We start from the raw sequence: 26061 nt of genomic DNA on the forward strand, positions 1-26061 counted from the left end.
CCTTTCTATCTATCTACCCATATATATATATATATATATATATATATATATATATATATATGTTCTTATTTCTTCTCTTTTTTTCAACTTTTTGATTCAACGACTTCGACGACTAAAACGATCGTTAGTCGTTAGATTATCATCGTTAGTTTTGGCTGTTCTCCATGTTTTTCTCTTCTTTATTTCCTTCCCCCATTTTTTTATCCGCCAAATGAAAATTAAAAAAGGAAAGGAAAAAAAAATAAAAATAAAAAAAGAAAGAAAATCTTTACGTTCCTCGTTATTTTCGATTATAATTTACACATGAAATACGATCGGATTTAACTGTTTTTGATCGGCTAAAAAGAATGAACAAAGAGAGAGAGAGAGAGAGAATGGGGAAAAAATTAAAAGCTGGTCTTGAATCCCCGACAAAGAAATTGAGCATGTGTTCGTGGCATAGAGAGAGATAGAAAGAGAGAGAGAGAGAGAAAGAGAGAAAGAAAGAGACAGAAGGAGGGAGAAAAAGAGAAAGATAGAAAAAGAGAGAGACAGAAATAGAATGAGAGGAGTAGGTTTTTGAATTTTCATCGTTTATTTAATGTATTGAATTAATTGGCAGGTCGTTGGTAAACCAGCGTAGTTATAAAGCAACTCATTACTTCCTCTCGATCATCTGCAACGTTCCCACGTCCACCTTTGTGTGTTGGTGTGTGTGTGTGTGTGTGCGCTCGTGTATATGTGTGTGTTGCTGCGGGTATATGGGTGTGGTGTCCGCACAGTGTGCTACTAATGAATCGGAATTTTCAATATTATCGTAGGTCTGGCACGCAGCCGATTACCCGTACATCGATTACGTCCCTCTTGGTTATATTCAGAGTCCTTTCTCTCATTATCGCTACACTCTCGTGTATTTATTTTCCTATCTCTTTGGAAAATCCATTTTCCGTGAGCGGAGAACCATGGAAGATTGCACGCGGATGTCATTAAAAACGATTAACGACTCGTTGATCATCGTCGCGAGCACACAATTATTATTATTATTATTATTATTATTATTATTATTGTTGTTGTTGTTGTTGTTGTTGTTTTTGTTGTTTTTGTTATTATTATTATTATTATTATTATTAAATATTTGTAATTGTCCGACCACAATATGACTTCTAATATTTTTTCATAAAATAGTAAAAAAAAAAAAAAATGGAGGCGCTTATCGAACGGAGAGCTTCTTTGTCTTTTGTATTTCATTTGCAATCTCAACATTTGCGTGTAGGTGTTTGCTTCGTTGAATAATCGAGCAAGTGTCTGTTTCTACAGTTTCCTTTTATTCTCTTCTTATTCTTCTCTCTCTCTCTCTCTTTCTCTCATACTCATATAGTAATAACAATTGTACTTTCTTGTTATCTTCTTCTTCCTTTTAATTTGCAATCTTAATATGTTCGTATGTGTGTGTCTCTCTCTCTCTCTCTCTCTCTCTTTTTCTTTGCACGCTCGCGTATGTGTATTTGTGTGTTATTTGCTTCGTTGAAGAATCAAGCAAGTGTCTATTTCCGTAGTTTCCTTTTATCCTCATTTTCTTTCTCTCTTTATCGTTTTCTATCTTTTCTTTTTCCCATCTTTCAGTCTCTTTTTTGTATTTCTTTCGACGATCAAAGGCCGCATTTCGCCTCGAATTATTTTCATCGTTTTCTTCCAATTTTCTTTTTTTTTCTTCTTCTGTCTTCCTTTTTTCTTTTTTAGTTTTTCTTCTTGTTTCGTTCCGTTCCGTTTTATTTCGTTTCTCTTCTTTCTTATTTTCTAGTTCTTTTTCTTTTTTTGTTTTTCAAGCTTTCTTTTTTACTAGTCGCAATGAGGAAGAAGATCGAGAACATTTAATCAAACGCTTCTCGCAGTTTTAGTTCTAAGGCAAATCAAATATGAAAGACGGTCTTCGTAGTTGGTACGCCTTGGTTCGCTCGAAATAACCAGCTAACGCGAGTTAATCGGATCTCGTCCTATTTGCGATTGGATTAAAGTAACTCGCTTAAGACCACGTCGATCTAACATCGGCATTGATCCTGTCGTTTAACTACTATTTCTCTCTCTCTCTCTCTCTCTCTCTCTCTCTCTCTCTATATATATATATATATATATATATATATATATATATATATATATATGTCTCTCTTTCTCTACCACTTTTGAAACCTTCCAGAACAATTTTCAAGACGTATATACGAGAATCTTCTCTTCTCTTAGCTAATCGTCTAATTCTCGTTAAAACCTTTTGTAAAATTACACTTGGCAGATCCGATCGAATTCCAATTGATTATCGATTATTGCCTAGTATTCGTGTTCCTTGTTCTTTAACACACACACACACATACACACTTTTAATACGTGATTTAATTTTCTTTTTTTTTTAGATGTATTTAGAAACAAAATTTCAATTAATTACTGTATAACAGTGTATTATTATATGTACATTAAACATGTGTACTATTATATGTCTACGTATTATACATGTAATATTATACAAGTGTCTATAATAGTATATTATCAATTCGTAATCGGAGAGGGAGAAGAGTCGGTGAAGATAATCATATCAATGATTTAACATAATTGTTTTTGTTCGATCGTTAGACAACGTAAACCTATTAATAGTGATTCTATAATTACATGCAATCGTAAGGTTCAATTATAATAATAATAATAATAATAATAATAATAATTTTATTTTTTTTATATATCTGCAAATGTAAATGGATCGTTTGTATACGATTGATACGGAATAATTGTTACCTGCAAGATCATCGGATTAATAAAACTACTTCCGTTTAATTATAGTACTCGTAGTAAAACAAGTTTCTCCACCTACAATCGTCTAGTATTCTGATAGACAGCAATCTTCTTTCTCTCGTTCTCTCTTTCTTTTTTATTCACTCATTCATTCACTCACTCTCACTCTTTCGGTTCATCATTGAAGAAATTGACTGAACTTCTCTGTTCTTTAGTTTTCTACAGTCGAAGTTGAAAGAGAAAATTGAAAAGTTACTTCTACCGAGATTGACTTCTCTCTTCCTTAGAAAATGTTCTCTATCTCTTTCTCTCTCTCTCTCTATATATATATATGTATATATATATTTATATATTTATAATATATATATATTTTGGAGAGCATGTTATCTTTACTGGACTTTACCAAAGCTCTTCGTAGAGAAAAGATTCGTATATTTGGATTATTCCTTATCCCGCTTAAGATCCTTATCCTCCAGCTGTACAAGAGTAACATTTTGAGACACAAGAAAGACAGAGAAAAAGAGAAAGAGAGATAAATAGTCTATGAAAAAAAAAAAAAATAGAAAAAAGAGAGACCGAAAGAGAGCGAGAGAGAGAGAGAGAGAGAGAGAGAGAGAGAGAGAGAGAGAGAGAGAGTGAGTGAGTGAGTGAGTGAGTGAGTCTAACGGAGTTGAAGAGAAAGGGCATCAAAGTCAGGATGTGAAAAAGTTTAGTGAAAAAGTCGGTGGAGGAATAACGACTGTTAAGGGAACTAGAAGGAAAGGGACTAAAGGAAGGGCGAAGGTTGAGGGAGGTTTAGGTAAAAACCTAGAGATGGTTAGGACAAGTCCAATGTGTTGGTAAAAGTGAGATAGAAAATGTTCGTACATAGCGAACCGAATGGAAATCGAAGCCGCAAAAAACCGTACTTTTATATATATATATATATATATATTTTTCACTCTTTCACTCTGTGTCTATGTTCTCTGTCTCCTTTCATTCAATAACTATCCCTTTGCCTGTCTTGACCCGACGAGAAAAAGTCACCGAAGTCGAAAAGAGGATCATATTGACGTTAACGTTTACGTTTTAATATTAGTCGTTGTTAATTCTACCATCTTGAGTTAATATATATATATATATATATATATATATATATATATATATATATATATAAAATTTGTTGTTAGGTTTTGTTTCTTTTTCTTTTTTATTTGCCATTTTGTTTTTCTTATCTCTAAAAGAAGATTCTTTCTGTCAGATCGTGATTTATTTTTCCTTTTTTCATATTCTTTTCTCTCTCTCTCTCTCTCTTTTTGCAGAATAATCTACCCATCTGTTTTTATGGATGATTAATTTTCATAATTAATACGGGTATATCTTCTATTTGAAATAATTTAGGTAGAATAATAGTTTTCGTTTCAAATTTTATCTAACTTTTTGAAATATAATTTTCGTAATTATTATCATACATACATATATTCTTTATATTAAAATCAATTATCGAAATTATTATCACAATCTTCATTTATTTCATGAATTATTTATTCATCGAAATAATAAACACATACGAAGCATATTGAGAATTAAGATGAATATTAGAAGAGCATCTTCTCGATATAACAACCATGAGGAGGGATTCGCGTATAGTGATCGATAATGATGATGGTGGATGGTGTGTAGTAGATAATGTTGGTAATAGTAGTGATAGTAGTAGTGGTAGATGGGTCCAATCTATCCAGTGTACGCTGAACTAACAACGGAACACCCATTATAACGCTCCTAGCATTTTCACGAAGCTCACGTTAGATAGCTTACGCTTTCATTAAAGATAGGCTGCGTTTCGGACGCTTAAGTACCAGTACTTGGGAATCCCAGTGGGGTAAAAGGGCAAAGTACAAGGGAGGAAGAAGAGGATGAGCCGAAGGACGAAAAGGATAAGGAGGAAGACAAAGAGAGACAGAGATAGAGAGATGGCTAGGGCCAGAACGTTGGTTAGGACCTATTGGTTCGATTAATTAATTAGTAGCCATTACTTGAGAGGTTCGACAAAAGCAATAGTAACTATTACTATTATTAGTACTTGCATACTTTTCATCTTCCCATCCTTTTCTACCATCTTTCCTCTTTTTTTTCCTTTTTTCTTTTTTTGAAGTGGTAAAGACGAACTGAAGAATAAACGAGAGAGAGAGAGAGAGAGAGAGAGAGAGAAAGACAAGTACATAATCTAATTTCTCGAGTGCCATCTCTTTTAGTACTTTACTTATTTTTCTACTTTTCTTTTCTTTTATCTCTCTCTTTCCCTCTCTCTCTCTCTCTCTCTCTCTCTCTCTTTTTTTCTTTTCTCTTTTTTTTCTCTTTTTTTTCTCTCTCTTACCACTTTCTTTGCTCGGCCTTGGAACGTGCGGATAAACAAGGGACCACGCTCCGCATACCATTAAGCTTTTTACGTTGAAGCGGAACCATCGATCGTTAGAAAAAACTTTGTTGCTTTCGTACTTTTTAGTGTCCCCTTCTGATCTCTTATCGACGATCCGTTTAAAAGCCGTGCAAATAATTCAACCACCTTTTCACTTATATTACAAGGACATTGCGAATAAACCTCTTGGAAAACATACATACATACATACATACATACATACATACATACATATATATATATATATATATGTATAGTTTTATCGAAACGAGATCTATCTTCCTCTCTTCTTTCTCACTCTTTCTCTTTTTCTCTGTTTCTTTCGATTGTTATACCGCGCTATCGATGATATCAATTCGTTGGAAAACACGCGTTGTGTATTTCCCACGTGACCAGGAATAAAACGATTTTTATTAAAAGGATCTGTCAGTAATCGTTCTGAAAATAAAATTTGAGCCAAAAGATATGTATAAAGAAAAATAATAGAAAAATATATATATATAATATATAGAATGTATAATATATAATATGAAAGCCTCTTATGGTGTAAATATTATTATTATTATTACTATTATTATTATTATTATTATTATCATCATCATTATTATTATAATTTTTTTCCTTTTTTTTTGTTGTCATTGTTGTTATTATGGAAATTGCTATATCGATGAAAAGAGAGAGAGAGAGAGAGAGAGAGCAGATTTAATTCACGCCATAATAATCCGCTTACTCGCCGTGTCTGCTTGTTAATTTTTAAATAAAATCGGATAGTCGTCTTTAAACACATTCTCATGTATATATATATATATGTCTGTGTATTCATATACACATATGTGTATTCACTCTTCGTCGAGATACGATTTTGGTAGAAAATAATATAGTATAAAGCTCTCCCGTAATATCCAGAATGCTTCCTAAATGGTGGGTATAATTTCAAGGATAAACGAAGCTTTCGGAAATGATCGACACACATAGCAATCGCATCTCTTTTTGCAATATATTTTTTCTAATCCTCGATAAAAAAAGAAAAAACAAAAAAAATAAAAAAAAAAAAAGAAAGGAAAGCGAGAGAAAACACAATTTCATTTGTAATTCCAATTAATTGGTCAACTTTATCTTTATTTGTTTATTCATTTATTTATTTATTTATGATATTGGAATTACTCGTTCATCCTTATTATTATTATTTTTATTCTTCTTCTTCTTCTTCTTCTTCTTCTTCGACATTCATTGCGTGATATGTATAAAAAAAAGAATCCTACATTTAATTTATCGATACAGAGAAATAGTTTCTTCGCGTGGGCGCTTCATCGATATAAAGTTAGTCGTGTGAATTTTGTTTCGGATGAAAATTTCACTTTTTTTCTTTCTTTCTTTTTTCTCTTTTTTCTTTTTCTTTTTTTTTTTGTTTTGTTTCGTATTCACTTCTTCGAACGAAATTCGCCCTCGTAAATACGTTTGCGAATTCATCTTTGTTCCGAAGCCATTGTCGCAGTTTTGAATACAAGCGAACCGTAAAACGTGACTATACACTTTCGCAGTTTTCAGTTGCTTTTGTCCATTGCGACGAGCATACCACCACCATCACCACCACCACCACCACCACCACCATCATCAACCACCAACCACCACGTTACCCGGGCATCCCGAGTAATGAAGACTTTCTTGTGTTCTATTTTTTTTCTTCTTTTTGCTTTTTTCTTGTTTTCTTTTTTTTGGCTTTTTGCTTTTCGAGGAAGTATTTTTTTCGTTTCTATTTTCTTTCCTTCCTTCTTTTTTCTTTATTTCTACTTTCCTTTTCTTTTTTCTCTTTTTTTTTTTTTAATCGACCACCGTACTAAAGGATTTCGTTTTATTTTGTTCTAAAACAAAAGGAGATGCAAGGAATTGAATTGAATGAATTTCTCTTGTATTCATTTTGAATTTTTATTTCGCAATTTTCCTTTTTCTTTGTCTTTTTTTTTTTCTATCACGTTATTATCACCGAACAAACGCAGAACGCTTAGCAAAGTGGATTTCCTCCTGGTACGCCGAGGATCGTTTGGACAAGAGCCATTGGCGTTTAATCTCGGCACGTTAGTGGTAGTAATGGTGGTGATGGTAGTGGTGGTGATAGTGGTGGTAGTAGTGGAAACATTAGCATTAGGTATGCAAGCGAGAGAGAGAGAGAGAGATAGTGTGTAACTAACTAAATATCGGGAGTTCCTAAAGCAGAGAAGCGAAAGTCAATACGACGGGATGTAATGTATTCAAATTGACCGACATCGGCATCTACTTTTAGTGGCTTCGGATACTAGGAAAGTTCTAGGGAAATTAATTTCGTGTGCCATCGCGAAAGAGATAGAGAGAGAGGAAGAGGAAGAATTTTTATCATAAAGTAATATGATCTTCTATCAGTATATGAAACAGCAAGTAAATAAGAACGTTAACAAATAAAAGGAAAGATAAACTAATTATATGATATAAGAGATAATCCATTTTGTGAATAACAAGATATAAGAGTACTGTTTATAGTTTATATATATATATATATATATATAAGATACATTAAATTACTAAGATATATATATATATATATACATATATATCACCAAGAGATAACACTCTCTTGGGCTCGCAAAGACTCTTTGGATTATAAGGAGTGCATTCCGTTAAGAGTAAGAAGGTTTGTAAAGGATGGTAATAGAGAGAAAGAGAAAGAGGTGGTGACGATGGGTGGGAGAGGTAGAAGAGAAGAGGGTGTGTGGGTAGAAAGGTCGAAGGAAAGCTACCCTTCGCAGACGCGCTCAGCCCCATTGCACCCTCGGGTCTGTATTAATGATATAATATTTCTTTGATTCACCGGAACGGCGTTTCTCTCTTAACAACCCTCGGCAAACTCCCTCGCCCTGTCAAGCTTCTTTCCTTTAAACAGACGAAGAGACTGAGATAGTAGTTGGAAAGAGAAGAAAATAAAAGAGAGAGAGAGAGAGAGAGAGAGAGAAAGTGGAGGCAAGTTCAAACGTAGTTCAACCAGAGGAAACCCGTTTCGCATCCCTTATAGTCAGGATAAATTACATTCATGTTCCGCCATCTCCACTAACACCCCCTTCTCTCTCTCTCTCTCTCTCTCTCTCTCTTTCTCTCTCTTTCTGGTACTCTTCTTTAGAATCTTGACGACCGAGATCCCAGCCACGTCCTGAGTTTATTTAAATCAGAAATAACTCTCCTTATCCCTCCGGCACCCTCCCACCATACAGTCGATCTCTCTCTTTCTCTTTCTCTTTCTCTCTCTTTCTCTCTCTTTCTTTCTTTATTCTCTTTCTCCCTTTCTCTCTTTACTTGGAAACTTAGCAGATGACTTACTTATAACGCTTAACACTTTACCGACCGCCTTTATACGTTGGAAGTTTCATTGCGATAACAATATCCAGCGAGACGCATTAATGTCCTCGCCAATTTATCTGACACCTTATATATATATATATATATTTTTCATTTTTTTTGTATATTTTGTTTCTCTTTTTTTTTCATTTTCTTTTGCTTTGTTTTTTTTTTGTTTTTCTTTGTTTCTATTTCTTTTTTTTTTATTTCTTTTTTTCGTGTACGCACATAGCCATAAGTATGTTCCTGTGTAGTTCAAAAAATATTATAAACAAAGTGGTTTTTCATTCATATAATGTTGAGAAGGTAAACGAGAAAACGAATATACCTCCAGTTCTTTTTTGATTTTTATTGTGTGTAAAAAGAAATATTGTACAATTTTGTTTATTACATATATCTATATATATACACATATGAATTGAAAATATATAACAAACAAGTAACACGAACATATTCTTTCGTCCTTATCGTTTTTTTAAAATACTTACGAATAGGATAGATTTTTTTACTGCTACAATAATTTCTATATCAATTCTTTTTCTTTTTTTAAATTATTATATTTCTATTTCCTTGCACAATCCTTCGAAATTTTCATTATTTTCCATTGAAATGAATTCTTTACGATTGAAATAATGTATATATCGGAATAAATGTTTCGAATAAAGGACGTTGGCTATTGGTATTTGTCGATGTTAGTATAGCTTTACTTGTTTGCTGTTATGTCGGATGGATAGACGTCTAAAGGTAATCCGGGATCAGGATTTAGTAAATGGAAGGAAAAGGATGAGGGATGGAGACCTTAACATTCGAGAAAACGAATCTTTGCACGCTATTTTCTGGAAACACGTGTATATATATATATATATGTATGTATATATCTTCGTGTGTGTTTGTATCGATGAGTTTTATACATTGTGTATACCGTAATACACGTAGGTGTTGGTACTTGAGTAGTTGAGAAATAATAATCGTTCAACATCCTTGTAATGATGTACGATCTCATAAACTGTTTTTCAACACCCTTCTAATGGGGGTTGTTTGGCACCAGAGATATCTATCCTAATATTTCTAATATTATCATTTTTCTCTTTTTTTCTTTTTCTTTTCTTTTCCGAATAGCGTTACGATAATGATTATCAAAGGGATTGATGAGAAAAAAATGAGATATATCGGAATAATGATGGATATTAAAGATTATATTTGATAAAGAGGTAGACTTGTAAGAAATATTTCTAAATAATTATCGAGACGTATAGTACTGCTATATTATATTGTAGGTATATAATAGGTATATAATGTACTTTTAATTAAGGACAAAGTTTGACTAAGTTTCTTAAGAAAATAGTTTCAAAGATTACGAAGTAAGCTGTTGTTCGATGATGAAGATCGACGAGGTACTTTGCTATGAATTTAACGTGATTAGAGGGGACACGTGCTCCTACGTGGGTAATAATGACGCGTGGTAAAAGATTAGAAAGAGAGAAAAGAAAAATAAGAAAATGTGGAAGGAAGTTAATCGATCGTTAGTTTGTATTACCGCGTTAAAAAAAAGAAAAGAATAGAAAAGAAAAAGAAAGAAAGAAACTAGCATTTTTCTCTCGCGAGTATTGTATTGAACGTTGTATTGTATTCGTACTTTAAATTTTCGAAGTAATTTTTATTGGATGTTAAGTTAACTAATAATATTGATAGTCCAATGAATCTCTGTCGGTCTCGTGATCCTTTGCGATTTAATTTTATTTGTATATATATATATATATATATATATATATATATATATATAAAAGAAGAAGGAAAAGTTAATTCACGAATGACAATATTGTAACTTTTAATGGTAATAATAATGATTATTTTTCGTAACGAAAAAAGCAGCGTAAGATTGAAAAGACACAGAATTATTAGTCGTATCTCACAATTAAATCGTGCATTTGTTCTGTTACACGTTTGATTTCTATTTCTTGTTTCTTTTTTTTTTCTTTTTTTCTTTTTTTATTTATTTGTTACGAAGAAATCCCTTTCGATCTATGTTATTTCAATACATAGAATATACTATAAACAAAAAACTTTTCGTTTAGAGAGAGAGAAAGAGAGAGAGGAGAGAGGAGAGAGATAAAAATCAGTAAAATAGTAGTAAAGTCAAAAGTTTGAATATTCGGCATGTCCAGGCCGCTTATTCGATATAACCACTGTGATAACTGCGCGAACCAATTTGTGCTTTGTTAAAACGGCATATCGAATTTCCATATTCGCTTAACTCGAGGCATGTTTTTAACAATTCGCTTTGTAACCATTGAAAAAGATATTCGCTAACTCGTAATCTCTCTCTCTTTCTTGTGTGTCCTCAATTCGCAATTAAATTAAAAACTTTTTAGCTTTAGTCACGTATTTATTTACCCCGGACATAATAATGATAATAATAATAATAATAATTGTTATTATTATTATTATTATTATAAAATGGAACATTTCTTTTGTCGAAACACTTTTAATTCGATTTAATATTCAAATAACAACGGTGTCCTCACAATCTTCTCTTCTTTTTAAATTCTCGTTCATCTTCTTTCTTTCTCATTTCTTTTCCTTTCTCAATTTCTAAAACAACGTAACTTAAAAAGTAATAACTATAACTCGCAGAAAGATTTAAAGTAACAATTCCGAAGCTCAAATAGCTTATTTATTTACTTATCTATTCATTCATTTCTACGAAACAACAACAATAACGATAAGATACAATTATAAGAATAATACAACAAGACGATCATTTTATAAATACAAACTCTCAATTCTAATAACGTTAAAATAGAAATGCAATTCTTACAATATTCCTCGATATAAATAATCGTTATAATTCCGTTTATTATATTTTCGAGTAACGTTTAAACGTATCGAAACGAAAAGATTAAAGAGCTACTGGTAAAATAGAAAATGCGAAAGATATAGATATATAAATAAACAGATAGATAGCTACCTATCTAGATACATAGATAGATAGGTAGATAGATAGATAGATAGATAGATAGGTAGGTAGATATATATATATATATATATAGAAGTGGTGGTTCCTAGGCTCGTCGAATCCAGGTTGCGAATTTCGCTCCATTTGGACGAAAACCCAATTTCTCGGCTCTATACGTCATTAGCGCGGGAAACGGAGTTAACGCGGCTAAATCCAGGGTGGCTCGTCCGGTTACGATATTATTCGCGTTTGTGTGCCCAATCGTACCTGCTACGCGCCACGCACGACCATCTCTCTCTCTCTCTCTCTCTCAAATCGGAGTTTCACATCTATATGTCTGTCTCTCCCTCTCTCTCACTCTCTCAAATAGGAATCACATCTGTCTCTCTTTCTCTGTCTCTTTTTCTCTACCTAAACGAGATGAAGAGAGAGAGAGAGAGAGAGAGAGAGAGAGAGAGAGAGAGAGAGAGAGAGAGAATGATGATATATAGAAGAGAACGAGTCGCACCTGTCCAGGTGCGTTTCCGTCGATCTAACGGAGGGTAGAGATGGTTTGTGGGGGTTAGATGGGAACTAGAGGGGTATTGAGGGGACTGAGGGGGTTAAAAGGGGAATTTGAGGATGCGAGGAGGTGGGCGAGCGCGCTTACGCTACTGCACAATGATGACCTCCATGGAAATGCGAATGAATGATCGTTCGTCCTGTCAAACTCGATTTCCGCGAACAAACTGCATATTTCTCTCCCTATGCCGCCGTGCTTCGTTCCTGCAGAACGTGTCGGTCTGGCTCTTCTATCTCTCTATCTCGCTCTCTCGTTCGTTCTTCCTTCCTTCCTTCCTTTCTTTCTTTCTTTCTTTCTTTCTTTTTTCTTTTTCTTTTTTTTTATATTTCTTTTTTTCTGTTTCGTTTCATGAAATTCTAATTTTGGATAACGAAGATACCGTAGGTCGGTTGGTTGGTTGGTTGGTTGGTTTGGTTGGTTGGTTGATAAAAATGATTTCTCCTGATTCACGAACGGGAACGAAACGAATCATGGATTCTGTTCTCCAATTGAAATTTGTAAATGTTTTTTGTTTTGTATGCGTCGAGTCTCTTTCTCTCTCTTTTCTTTTTTCTTATTCTTTTTTATTTTTTTTCTCTCTCTTTCTCTTTGTCCTTTCACGAAGCAATAGCTTGGACATTTAATCACAGTTTGATTAGAAACTAGATCGTTTCTGGGTTTTAGTGATATCAGAAGAGAGAGAGAGAGAGGGGGGGGGGGGGGGGTATATGATATAGTATTGACACTATGTTTTAATATTATCTCGATTCTGCGAAGTAATAAACTGTTAAATCCGAACTGAATGATGCACCGTGGTCGTATCTAAAGCTGTTTACGTAGAAACGTTAGTATCGACGAGGAGAGAAGTACAAATAGACGAATAAGCCACTGAACGTTCTCTTCGTCTCTTCGAGAAGTATCGATTTTCTCTCTCTCTTTCTCTCTCTCTCTCTTTCTGTATCTATTTTTCTATTTTACTAGATCTTTCAATGGAAAAACGACGTTGCATTCGATGTATCAGACGATATATCGATGATGATATCACTTGGGAAAACGGATAAGAGATGAATCGAAAAAAAAAAAAATTGCCATTAAAATGAAAACCTTGCAAAAATCATAATGTTATCAGAAAATCCTTTTTACGTTAGTTATTAATAATAATAATATCAAGTATCGATTAAATTCATAAATTATCTCTCCGAGGAAATCGAAATTAAGAATGAAACGGAGAAAATTGTAGAAAATTGTTCGTAATATTAAAGGATTTCAAAAATCGTCGAATTATCAGAGAATACATACCTTCACACACACACACACACATCCGATCTGACGGAATTTAATAATACGTAAATTAAAATTAGGATTATAATATTATAAAAGAGGAGAAAGTCAAAGAAGAGGAAAAAAAAAGATCATCGTCCCGTCTTTTAAATTTGTCAATTCAAATCTTATATTATCTCTCATCATTATTCCATCGTGATATATCGGACCTTTGAATGTTTTCTCACCTATAATAATAATACAATTAATTCCAACGTTATTTCTATAACGTGTCCGATCATTTTACACATTTCTGATCATTTTAAAAGCCGGATAGAGAATGAAATCTCGTTCGAAGTTAAACGAAAGGCAAAACGAAAGTGTTTCTCTCGAGAACCCCTCGAAACGATCGAAATCTATAAAAGAGAGAAAGAGGAGAGTAAATGGGGAATGAGATAGATAGAGATAGAGACAGAAGGTGAGGGTGAGAGAAAGAGAGAGAGAGAAGGGAGAGTTTTCGGTAAACGGGAAGCGAGCAGCAGGAAAAGGCTGCTCGTTATCGTTCGTTGAAACGAGCGAAGCAACCACCGTCGAAACAACGATCGTCGACGGCCTATCGTGTTCTCTGTCTCTTTCTTTCTTTCTATGTCTGTCTCTCTGTCTCTGTTCTTTGTATATGTGTGTCTCTCTTTCTCTTCCCACGAACGAAAGTTTAACGTTCATGCCTCGGAAAACGGCTTGGAGGCTCGAACGAAGGTTTGGAACGAAGCGAATAGATAAGCTTCGAGACGTGACTCGAGTTACGTTTTAGTAACTTCCGGTTTCCTAGTTTACGTTACATTCAACGTTTCTGTTTCCGTTCGATTGCAGTAAAATGGAGGATAAAGAGGAAAGTAAAATGAAAAAGTAAAAAAATAAATAAATAAATAAATAAAACAGCGATAAAAAAAGAAAGAATGAAAGAAAGGAAAAAATACGAAATACAAAAGTGTTGCTTTTTCTCTTTCAAATGCGTGTGTACGCGAGTGTGTGCGTGTGTGTGTGTGTGTATATATATATATATATGGACACACACCATGTACGTATAATAGAAAACGTAACATGAGAATTTTTGAAAGAGTTAATATTTCTCGTATTTCCGTTTGGAAATTTGTACCATTTACTATGTAGATAGATATAAAACTGAGAGAGAGAGAGAGAGAAGTAGTAATCAGAGTGTAATCACATTCGTTATTTTTCCATCGATGGTTTTATTTACGATGTTTTCAGTCGAAGTGAACGTAAATTAGACTAAAAGCCGTGCCCAAATTAGCGTCATGTTGCGTATAAATCCATTAACGTCGGTCGGACCTTCAATCTCACTCCCCCTCTCTTTCTCTCTCTCTCTCTCTCTCTCTCTCTGTCTCTCTTTCTCTCACACATACACAAATATACAAATTTTCTCTCTCTCTCTCTCTCTCTCTCTCTCGATAGCAAATACTATGAGCTTTTTCTCGATTCGAGGGTAACTGAATATCCCATCGGGACTATCTACATACACATACAAATATATACACACATATGTATGTATATATCTATATAGATAAATCCACGCATCCATATTATATACGTACATTTTTTTCTGTCATATATGTGTATGTATATATATATATTATATATTTGTTGGAAAACGAATCTACTTTTTATAACAATATAAATTATTAATTCGTTGTTATTATTGTTATTGTTTGTTACAGGCATTCCTTGAAATGGCTGACGAAAGTGCAGCTGCAACGATGGTGACGTATTATGCCTCGTGCATAGCACAACTTAGAGGCAGAGCCGTTTACGTGCAGTTCAGCAATCATCGTGAATTAAAAACGGATCAGGCACACAGTAACAACGCGGTCAGTAGCCCTACAAATGATGAAGCTAACACTTCTAAAGTAAGTACTGCAATCACACTATACATATTATTACCAGTCATTAATAATAATAATAATTATTATTATTATTATTATATCTTTTTAGTCTGCTTGCTCCCTATTCTTTTATTTTATAATCTATTCATTTTCTAATGAATTTTCTAATCGATTTTCTATCACGTTGATTCTTTTTTTTACTCTGTCTCTCTCTCTCTCTCTCTTTGCCATTCTATTTATTTTCACCGAATAATTTTATCTACTTTAAAGATTAAAGGAGACAGGAAAGAGAGAGATAGAGATAGAGATAGAGAAAGATTAAATTATTTCAATAAATCGTATCATCGATAATCTGGTAATAAAAATATCGATGCTTCGAGATAATCCTTTTTTTTTTTTTTCTTTTTTATTTTCTTCTTTCTTTTTTGTTCTTTCTTGAAAAGATCAAAATAATGTAATGACTCGACTGTAATGACTTCATAATTAGAGATTTAAATGTAATGATAGAACGAATAATCAGTCAACGTGAAAGATTATTGCCAATTAGAAATCTTCAATAAGAGAGATCGATCGATCGATCCTATTATCATCTATTATTATATGTACCATGATACGAGTTATTATCGACAGAGGGAATCCTTCGTTACTCGAGGTCGTCGTTTTAACATTCTAACGTTGTCATACGCGTTTCGTATGCGATGTCAGCCATTTGGCTCCAGGCGGCAAGTTAATCCAAACATCCACGTCTGCGCGTTACCTTATAATTAACGTTCTCATGATTTATGAACGATCCCTGCGGCAACGAAAACGAGCTAGGGAGAGTGAGTGAGTGAATGAGTGAGTAAGAGAGAGAGAGAGAGATGTATAGAACGTCAATGTATATTATATACATATACAAACGTATAAATATATATATATATATACACGTGTATATAATCTTTGTATATGCATATATAATTTCATAACTTTGCGAGTAATTAAAATCAATATCGATATTTAAAATTTCTCGAAGAAAGATTTCGAAAATGATTTCAAGAAAAAATGAATAACAAAATAAAATAAAGAAAAAAAAAAAAGAGAATAATACCGTGCGAAGATTATCGAAAAATAATAATCATTTTATAATGTAAATGATAAGATATGAACGTCGTCAAAAGTAGCTTTAGGTTGACGTTAAAATCTCGAATTTCCGTGAGACATTGTCAGTCTCTTGAGAAGTCTCAAGGAATTGCCGAACTACTACTTCCCCCGTGTGGTTATGTTATGGTGGTGTGGTAGTGATGGCGGTTCTACAACTTCCTTGAAACGGACACCGATTCCTTAGGGATTCCTTCTCTCTTTCTAATCCTTACTTTATACTATCTCTCACTTACTCACTCACTCACTCACTCACTCACTCACTCACTCACTCACTCACTCACTCGCTCGCTCACTCGCTCACTCACTCACTCATTCAATCTCTCGAAGGACGTAAATAATCTAGCGAAGCTTCCTTGCTTAATGGCCGGAAGAAGAAGGTATCTTAAATCGACTCTTAAATTCAAAGATTTACCGTGGCCACGTTACGAATATTTCGAACAAAATAGATTCTTTTCACGTTCGAGATACATACGTATACGTATATGTTCCCTTTACTTTCCAACATATACATATCTCTTTCTCTCTGTCTTCCTCTCTCTCTCTCTCTCTCTCTCTTTCTGTATCTATCTATCTCTATCTCTCTCTCTTCTCGTTTATCTCGATCGTCTTCAATACCATCAAGAATTTCCAACGTAAATTTGATATTTTTCTCGATGAATGAGAGAGATAAAAGACTTTACACACACACACACAAACATACATACACATACAAACAGACGCACATCATCTATGTATATGTTTGTGATTTTTCGTAGATCGTATACTTATATCATAGTGTCAACTTATTCGAATCAGCCGAAGAATTTCAAGCATTTCGTTCTCGTCTTCTTTTCAGTGTGTAAAGAAGAACGGGTTTCGGGGATGGTGATGGTGGGAGGGTGGTGAAGGTTGATGGAGATAGAGAGAACACGGGGGTGGTTTCAGAAGACGGGAGATAGAGATAGAGAGAGAGAGAGAGAGAGAGGAGGGGAAGAGGGGATGGTTGCTTCAAAAGATTCTGAAAGATGGTAAGAGAAAAAGGTTCTTCTCGCTACGAATTCGCCACGGTCAAATGATTTTTCACCCTGCTCGCATCGCGACTGACAAACGACGCCGAAAAAGCAATCGCCGTGAAAGCCTCGACTACTTCTCCCTTAGTATACGTGCGCAAGGTACAAGCTATTCCTGTTAGACGTTCTCGAGTTTTCTATACATATGTATATACATATATATATGTATGTATGTATGTATGTATGTAGTATATGTAAGTATAAAACGATCTTGTGTATATATATATATATATATATATATATATATATATATATATATATATATATAGATATGTGTGTGTGTGAATAAAACTCATGAAAATTCGGTATCTTTCGTCTGACTTGACCGAAGCGTTACTATCTTCTAATTCTTTTTCTTTTTGTTTCATTTTTTTCTTCTTTTTTTTTATTTTTTCTCTCCTTTATTTTATTCTTCGTCCATTCACGAGAGATAGAATTTTGACGTTTTCTATTTTATCGGTATTAAAATGATACTCTTTTTGTTTTATTTTATATATATATATATATGAAAGATACGAATTCTGTCTCAGTTTCGAAATTGTTTCGTCTATGGATTAAAATGTTTCAAGGCTCTCGTAATATTCGGTTTTTTTTCTCCTTTCTTTTCGGTTCTTTTTTTTTTTTTTTTTTTACAAAGTTAGAATAAATAATAGATATAGAAGAGGGAATGTCCTTGGAACGTGCGTTTCTCGAAATTATTTTATCGCTTATCGCAATGATCGAACGGATTTAATTAAACGTAAGAGGAAATAAGATGACTTTTGAAGAGCGAATAATAAAGAAAGTATAGTGAAATAAATAAATATCACAGTGAAATATAGAACGAACGATTTTCAAGATTTATTACGTGACAAAGAAGACGAAGAAGAAGAAGAAGAAGAAGAAAAAGAAGAAGGACAAAGAAAAAAAAAATTCTTTTCGAACAAATGATTTTCTTTTAAAGTACGATAGAGAGAAGGAATCGACACGACGATAATGAGGAAGAAAAGGAACAAGATTAAAGACGAAAAAAGATTGAAAGAGAGAGAGAGAGAGAGAGAGAGAGACAGAGAGAAAGAATATAAGAAACAGAACGAATAAGAAGATGAAATAATATCGAAAAAGTTGAAAATTGTGTGATGGGGTCAACGTTAACGCGCTTTAACGTTGCGTACACCATCAAACAAGGGTAATATGTTGGTTAAGTAAAAGGTGAACGTGCTCGTTTAATAAAGACGGCGACAGTGATAGAGACGGTGTTAGTATAGTACGATCGTGTTAGTGTGCGCACGGCATTGTTTAGTAATTAATTTAGAACGGAGCTTACCGTGCTCTGCAAGCTCTATCGACCTCCCCACCATCAACCACGAACTGAGTATATACCTACCACTAGACTGCACACGCTCGTTAGAATTTCCTTTCTCTTTTTCTCTCTCTCTCTCTCTCTCTCTCTCTCATTCTGTGTGTATCTATCTCTATCTCTTTCTCTTTCTCTTTCGTTCGTCACTCACATAAAACACTCTCTTTCGAACGCTTGTTTAAAGAACCGTAAAGAGCTTTCTATCGCAATCTGTGAAAACCTTTACAGTGGATTAAGAGGAATTAAAAGGAATTTTTTTCCTGTGATCTATCCTTTTAAATAGACTTAATGAACAACAATTATTTCTTTTTTCTTTTTCTTTCTTTCTTTTTTTTTTTACATCTCTATAGAAAACCGATCTTTATCGGTATTAAGGATGTTAGAGCGATTAGTGATCACGATTGTGGATTCAACGTGAATCCAACACGATCGTTCTGTTAGAAAGGAAAATTTAGAAGGGATGTTTTTATTATATGAAAGTAATAATTCATTACATTAATTACGACTGATTTTTATTAACGATTTAATGTTGTTATGATTTCGATTTTCCAACTATGTCGTAATTTTGGAAACTTCGCTTTTTCTTCCTTATTTTCTTTTCGAACAAAAGTCCAACAAAAAAGCAACGAAGTATTATTAATTCGATTATTTGTCACTCTCGTTTGTCAACCAGTGATATTCAAAGAAAATAAAAATATGTATATAATTATACATACATATATAAATATTTTCTTTTATCTCGATGTAACATGTTAAATAAAAATTCTCTTGATTTTATTGACTTTATGGAACTAAAAAAAAAAAAGAAGAAGAAGAAAAAAACGAAGTACGTTATTATCGCGAGATAAGCAATTATCACGCTATTAAAAAAAAAAGAAGAAAAAAAGGAAAGAAAAAAAGAAGAAACAAAAAATAATAAAAAGAAAATAGAGATGTAACGGGATGTAAATGGTACGCGTAACGGCAACACGTATTTAGAATAAACGACGTCGTACGAGATACGAAAAAGAGAAAGAAAAAAGAACAAGTTAAAAAGGATAAAAAAAAAGATTAAAAAATAAAAAGAAAAAACCCCATCCTCGACTTTTCTCTCGTGTAGTATATCGCGAAAGGGCACGTTGAACCGTGCCCCGGCAAGATGAGCCAAGCCCTTAAAATGGCTGCTGCGAATATAAACGTCCATATAAATTCAGGAAGTGTACTGTAATTCGGCTATTGTTCTTCTACGCTGTTCTTCTTCCTCTCTTTGTGTACTTAATAATTAATATCTATGCGAAAGCACAAGAAACTATCCGGTTTGCTTTCTCTCTTTTTCTCTGTCTCTCTCTCTCTCTCTTTCTCTCTCTCTCTCTCTCTCTTTCTCTCTCTACCTTTCCTACTTAAAATTTTTTTTCTCTTTCTCACTCCTTTCAACCATCTTTTCTTCATCCGCGAGTCCGACTTCTTACTTTCTCACGAAATCCGAGATTAAAGCAGCTCTTTTCTTATATTTTCTCTTCTTTTCTTTTTTTCTGTTTCTCCTCTTTTTCTTTTTTTTTCTTTTCTTTTTTTTTTCTTTCACGAGACTGTGCACGCGATAGTCTCTTAGATTTTTTTTCAAAAACTCCATAAAATTTTCAAACAGAGAGAGAGAGAGAGAGAGAGGGAGAGAGGGAGAGAGAGAGAGTGAATCGAATTAACTTGATTAAATATTTTACAATATTTTTTTATTTCGCTCGACAATGTAATGTTTAAAAAAAGAAATTAACTTTTTTTTTTTGTTTAATTGGCAAAATCGAAAACATCAAATGTCCCTCACGAATATTTTTATATTTTCGAGAGCACAATTTTCCCTTCATATTCGATTGGTAATAGAAAAAAAATAAAAAAAAGAAAGAAAAATAAAAAAAGAATAAAAAAATAAAAAAGAAGAAAAACTGTTAATACAATATTTCTAGATCGTTTTTGCGTTATATTCAAGGAATAAAAAAAGGTTTTTTTTTATTGTTTTTTTTTTTTTTCTTATTGATTCAAAGTAACGATTGATAATAGAACAATCATTACTCCCGTCTAATTCTATTTTCTTACCTTTTTACATAAAACAAAATTCACTTGTTAGAAAAAACTATTTATTATTCGTCTTCTTTCTTTCTTACAATCTTTCTTACTATCTTCTTTCTTACAACGAAATAATTATAAAGAGAAAGGAAAAGTTTGCTCATAACATTTTTATATACAAAATATATCGTTCGTTCATTTATTTTTTTCGTTTTGCACATAATTAATCCTTCTAAAAGTCTTTCTTATCATCGCCTCGTTCATGATTCTTTCATTACGGATTACAAAATTAAAATAGCTAATCTCTCTCTCTCTCTCTCTCTCTCTTTCTCTTTCTCTGTCTGTCTCTGTCTCTCTCTTTTTTCTCTCGTTTGCTATCTTTTCACGTTAAAGACACATTCGTGTGCGCGAACACGCTCGTCGTCGAGTGGTGGCGAGTCTAGAAAGAGGAGTTTTGGGAGAAAGGGGAAAAGGTCACAGCTCGACATACTCGTTAGTCCTTTTTTTACGAGCGGACACGCGCATAGAAAAGTTATTGCAAAAGGGAAACATTTGAATGGCACGACGTGCGGGGTATCTTTCTCTCTCTCTCTCTCTCTCTCTCTCTCTCTCTCTCTCTCTCTCTCTTTATATATATATATATATTTTTTTATCTCTGTCTCTCTTTTCGCAAGCTTCTACGCTTAAGCGAATAGAGAATTTTTAAAATTGTCTCTGAACAAGTATCACTGAAATTCTGTAGAAATATGTATCTATGTATGTAAGTATATATGTATGTATTTATATACATATATGTGTGTAAGAGAGAGAGAGAGAGAGAGAGAGAGAGAGAGAGAGAGAGAGAGAGAGAGAGAGAGAGAGAGAGAGAGAGAGAGAGAGAGAAATACGTATATTTATTTTATTCAAAGTTAAAGGAATTTGTACTTTATCGTGACTATTAATATACTTCTATCTCTCTTTCGTGATGAATTTAATAAATGAATATCGAATCGATATTATAAATGAATGAGAATTAAACGCAATAGTAATCTGTGATGATAGAGAAAAAAGGACATCGAAGGAGATAAGAAAAACAAAGAAGAAGAAGAAGAAGAAGAAGAAAAAGCAATGAATATTATTCGTTTATTAATCTTTTTTACGTTGATAAACGATATACCAGCGCCATAGTTGCTCAAGAATGTCATCGAGTTTGGAGGATGGCCTTAAGCGTGCTAGGTAAAGAAGGGTAAAAGCATCCCAAAAGAGGAGGAAGAAAAAGGAAACAAAAAGGAGGATGAAGTAAAGAAGCCGAAAAAATAAGGAGACGAAAAAAGAAAGAGAAGAAGTTGAAGAAGAAGAGGAGTTGAAGAGAGAAAAAGAGAGAGAGAGACGAGGTTGGATGATGTAAGAAAAAAGGAATGATGAAACAAAGAAAAAAAAAGGAAGAGGAAGAAGAAGGAAGAAGAGAAAGAGAAGAAAAGGAAAGAAGAAAAAGAAGAAAGAAGAAAAAAGACGGCGGTAGTGTCGAGATAGGATGAAGAAAACAATGTGTCGTCGGTGAAACAATGCAGCGTGTCGTAGATCACCCAAGACACCCTCCATTAAAAATATTACGCCATCTTGTCCATATAGCCATCGAGCGAAGGAGCAAGCTAAGCTTAGAGAAAGGTTGAAGTAACAGAGAGAGAGAGAGAGAGAGAGAAAAATAGTAGGGGTTACCTTATGCGTGTAGCCACGAACAGCAACAACCCTTCTTCTTGGTACACCACTATGATGGCAGCTTTTGCTCGAACCAGACCCCTAACATAGCCGTGCGACAGGTCCGAGAATAACAATGTGCCATTGTTAAACCTACATCTACTGCTTCGTGCTTCTGAAATATTTAAGGATAGAAGGAGAAGCCGTAGAGACAGCTCTTGGTCGGTGTAGCTGCTGCTGCTGCTGCTACTACTGCTGTTGCTGCAGCTGCAGCTGCAGCTGCTGATGCTGATGCTGATGCTGATGCTGATGCTGATGCTGATGTTGATGCTGATCGTGGCTTGAACGTAAAGTCCTTCTCTTCTGCCACGACCATAGCAAAATGTTCCGTTCGTTCCATCGCTTTCGTTTCGTAATCGTTTTACTTGAATTTTTGACCTTTGTCTTTTTTCATTTTTTCTTTCTTTTTTCATTTTCTCATTTTCTTTTTTTTAATGTTTTCATAGGCATAGATCATCGATCTCCAATCAGTTCGATGGTCTTCTCTCCTTTTTTCCTCTTTCACATTTCCTTTTGTACATCGTTCTTATCTAATCGATTCACACTTCAGTTTCCGTTCTAAAATCAAACCGGAATAATAATCAACGAGAAAGACAGATAAAAGGAATTGTAACGACCAGGTATAGAATCGTTGTTCTTCCTTCTTTATGATAGACTAAGAAAAAAAGAAGGGTAGGTATGAGAAACTAAAGGATTTCTCAACGATAGTACTTCTTACATGGAGAGAGGGAGTGGTGTCGTTGGTATTATTATAAAAAAAAAAGAAAGAAAGAAAAAAATGCGATTTTGATTTGACTTACGACCGAAGGACCACGATTTTTAACAAACTCTGCGCGTTCTTTAAACTCCACGTAAAAAAGATGAAGAGGATGGGCGAGAAAGAAGGGGTTGGGATCGCGATTTTGATGAATGAAAGAGAGAATGGAACATTCGTTTCATTCGTCGAATGAATTTTTACGATCATTTCTTCTTTTTTATCTCCTTCTTTTTCTTCTCTTTTCTTCTTCTCTATTTTTCCTTTTCTCTTCTTCACTCCGTTATTTTGCTTTTCAAACTATCTTCCTCTTTCTATCACTTTGTATAAACGATGCTAGTTTAAAAAAAATAGAAGAGAGAGAGAGAGAGAGAGTCAATTGCGTTCGTAAAGTTCGAGCAAGATGGGACGAGTATGTAAAGAAAGAGATAGATAGAGTGAATGGAAGACTGATTATTCTGACTGAAGAAGAGAGAGTTCGTATGACCCTGGTGTACCACTCCATCATTTTGACGGGACTCGAATCCCACTCGTAATGTTGTCCAATAATGAACGCCCACCCCCAACCTCCATCCCTTTCTCTCTCTCTCTCTCTCTCTCTCTTTTATTCTTTACGAATGAGCCCCCGACATTAAAAGAGAAGATGTAAAAAGGAGAAAAAGAATGAGGAAAGGTAAAAGAAAAAGGGTTGCAAAAAGTGGAAAAAGAAAAAGAAGGAAAAAGGAAGGACAGGAAAAAAAAGGAGAAGAAAAATCAGGGAAACAGACACGCTTACCAAAGGGAGTTTTTTTCTTTTTCTCTCTTTTCTTTTCCTTTCTTTTCTTTTCTTTTTTTTTTGCTTTTTTTTTCGTTACCTATCTTCGTAGAAGCGCGAAAAATCTTTAGAAACTTAATGGGATCCCAGAATGCATGGACTTCATTCGTGCAATCGTGGAATAATGTTAAAAAGACAGAGAGAGAGAGAGAATAGATTGTCTAGATTCAGTATGACTGAAATCGATCGAAAATATTTTTCCTTTAATCATACTTTTTCATCTTCGACTAATACAAATTTACGATATCTCGATAAAGTCGATTGTTCCCTTCTGGTATTTGAATAATTTGTTGCATGAAAAGAAGAGAAAGAGAGAGAAAGATAAAGATGAAGATAGAGAGCTACTACTATCGAGAAGAAGAAGAAGAAAAAGAAAAAGAAAAAGAAGAAGAGAAAGAGGAAGAGAAAAAATAACGGCGTACATGGAGTAGAGTTAAATCATTCATAACATTTTTTATGACGCGTGTAAACGAACGTACAATACATACGTAACATTTTCCTCGCCATTTTCTACTCGTACGATCTTCCTTAACTTTTCTTTCTACTACCGTCTACCCTATCACGTTATCCCTCGAGCATTTCCATTGGTACTTTCACTTTCTCTCTCTCTCTCTCTCTCTCTCTCTTCATTTCTATCTCTATCTCTATCTCTATCTCTGTTCTTCTTTCGACGAACAAATCCTTGTTACCGAGAACACCGTTCATTTTTAATTCCTTCGTTTCGTGCTTCGTCCCTATTTCTTTTCTTTTTTGTATTCTCTCTCTCTCTCTCTTTCTTTCTCTCTCTCTATCTCTGTTTCACGCATGTATCTACAAACGAGATAAAACCAAACGTTCTAATAATTCGAATAATTCGACAAATTAAATAATTTTTATTATCCTGCGAACGTCGTATATCGAATCGAAAATACGATTGCGAAATCAATTGTGGGCCAATGGGATTAAAAAGAGAGAAATAGAGGGATGATTAATCGTAGTCGTATTATATTTATCTCTCTTTTCTTTCTCTTTGTCTCTCTCTCTCTCTCTCTCTCTCTCTCTTAAGAATTTCTTCCAAATCTTTATCACTGAAAATGAATGTCTCAGCCATTGTTATTTATTACCTCTACTTTTTATTGTACGACGTTTCTCATTCCTTCTATCTCTGCCCGTTTCCACCCTCCAATTCCTCCCCTCGCAACCTCCGCTACCCCTTCTTTCCATCCTTTCATCGTCAGAGTTGTCGTTTATGTTTGAAAAGAATCCAAATGGCATGACGGCCACTCAATGTTATATATTTAAATGCCTTCCCCGATGAAACTTCAAACTGAAGATGGGCAAGCTTTTTTTACTACTATCCCGACGGGTTTAAAACCGTATTTTCTACTGAAAATATTTCTTACGGTTGACTTTCCATGCCTACGATCGTTCCGTAGTAGTAGCAGCACGTTCGTTAAAGTATCTTTTTTTTTTTTTTTTTAATCCATTTCTTTTTCGGAAGAAGATGGAAGAGGATATTTTACGTTCTTTTTCTCTATTTTTTTCTTTCTTTTTTTCTTTTTATATATATCTCGTTTACATCGACAATTTTTATACCGATTTCCCTCTGATTTCATCCCCTATCGAGCTCGTAATCTCGTTTTAAGTAAATTTCTTTATATCGATCGTTTGTAATAAAGAGGAAGGTAGAGAAAGAAAGAAAGAAAGAAAGAAGAAAAGGATCTTGTTTCTACTTTCTTCTGAATAATTCGTCTTTCTCTTCCTCTCTATCTATCTATCTATCTATCTATCTATCTATCTATCTATCTATCTATCTATCTATCTCTTTCTCTTTCTTTCTTTCTTTCTCTTACCTCTGCTTTCGTCGCCGCAAATCAATCTCGTACGTAGACAGAATGTAAATCAAGCGCACTCGGCTATATAAAGAAATATTGGTATTGGAAAAGTAATTTGTGTATTCGATATACCACGTCGTTATCTCGATCATCCCCCTGTTGTATTTTCCACGATTCACCCTCTCTCTCTCTCTGTCTCTC

General features: G+C 33.9%; 1 protein-coding gene across 22 annotated transcripts in view; it reads left to right on the top strand.

The window, feature by feature from the left end:
• The window catches only part of LOC127068236 (polypyrimidine tract-binding protein 1), a 390025-nt gene that overhangs the window by 317720 nt on the left and 46244 nt on the right, over window positions 1-26061 (top strand). For all 22 annotated transcript variants that reach the window (XR_007782879.1, XM_051004116.1, XM_051004120.1 and 19 more), the window contains one exon: window positions 15012-15200. Coding sequence is in view for 21 of the 22 variants with exons in the window: in XM_051004116.1 (XP_050860073.1) it covers window positions 15012-15200 (189 nt within the window). In the remaining variant the exon portion in view is untranslated. The remainder of the gene's footprint in view (window positions 1-15011; window positions 15201-26061) is intronic.

The sequence above is a fragment of the Vespula vulgaris genome, chromosome 12 (assembly GCF_905475345.1).
Source record: "Vespula vulgaris chromosome 12, iyVesVulg1.1, whole genome shotgun sequence".
Lineage (NCBI taxonomy): Eukaryota > Metazoa > Arthropoda > Insecta > Hymenoptera > Vespidae > Vespula > Vespula vulgaris.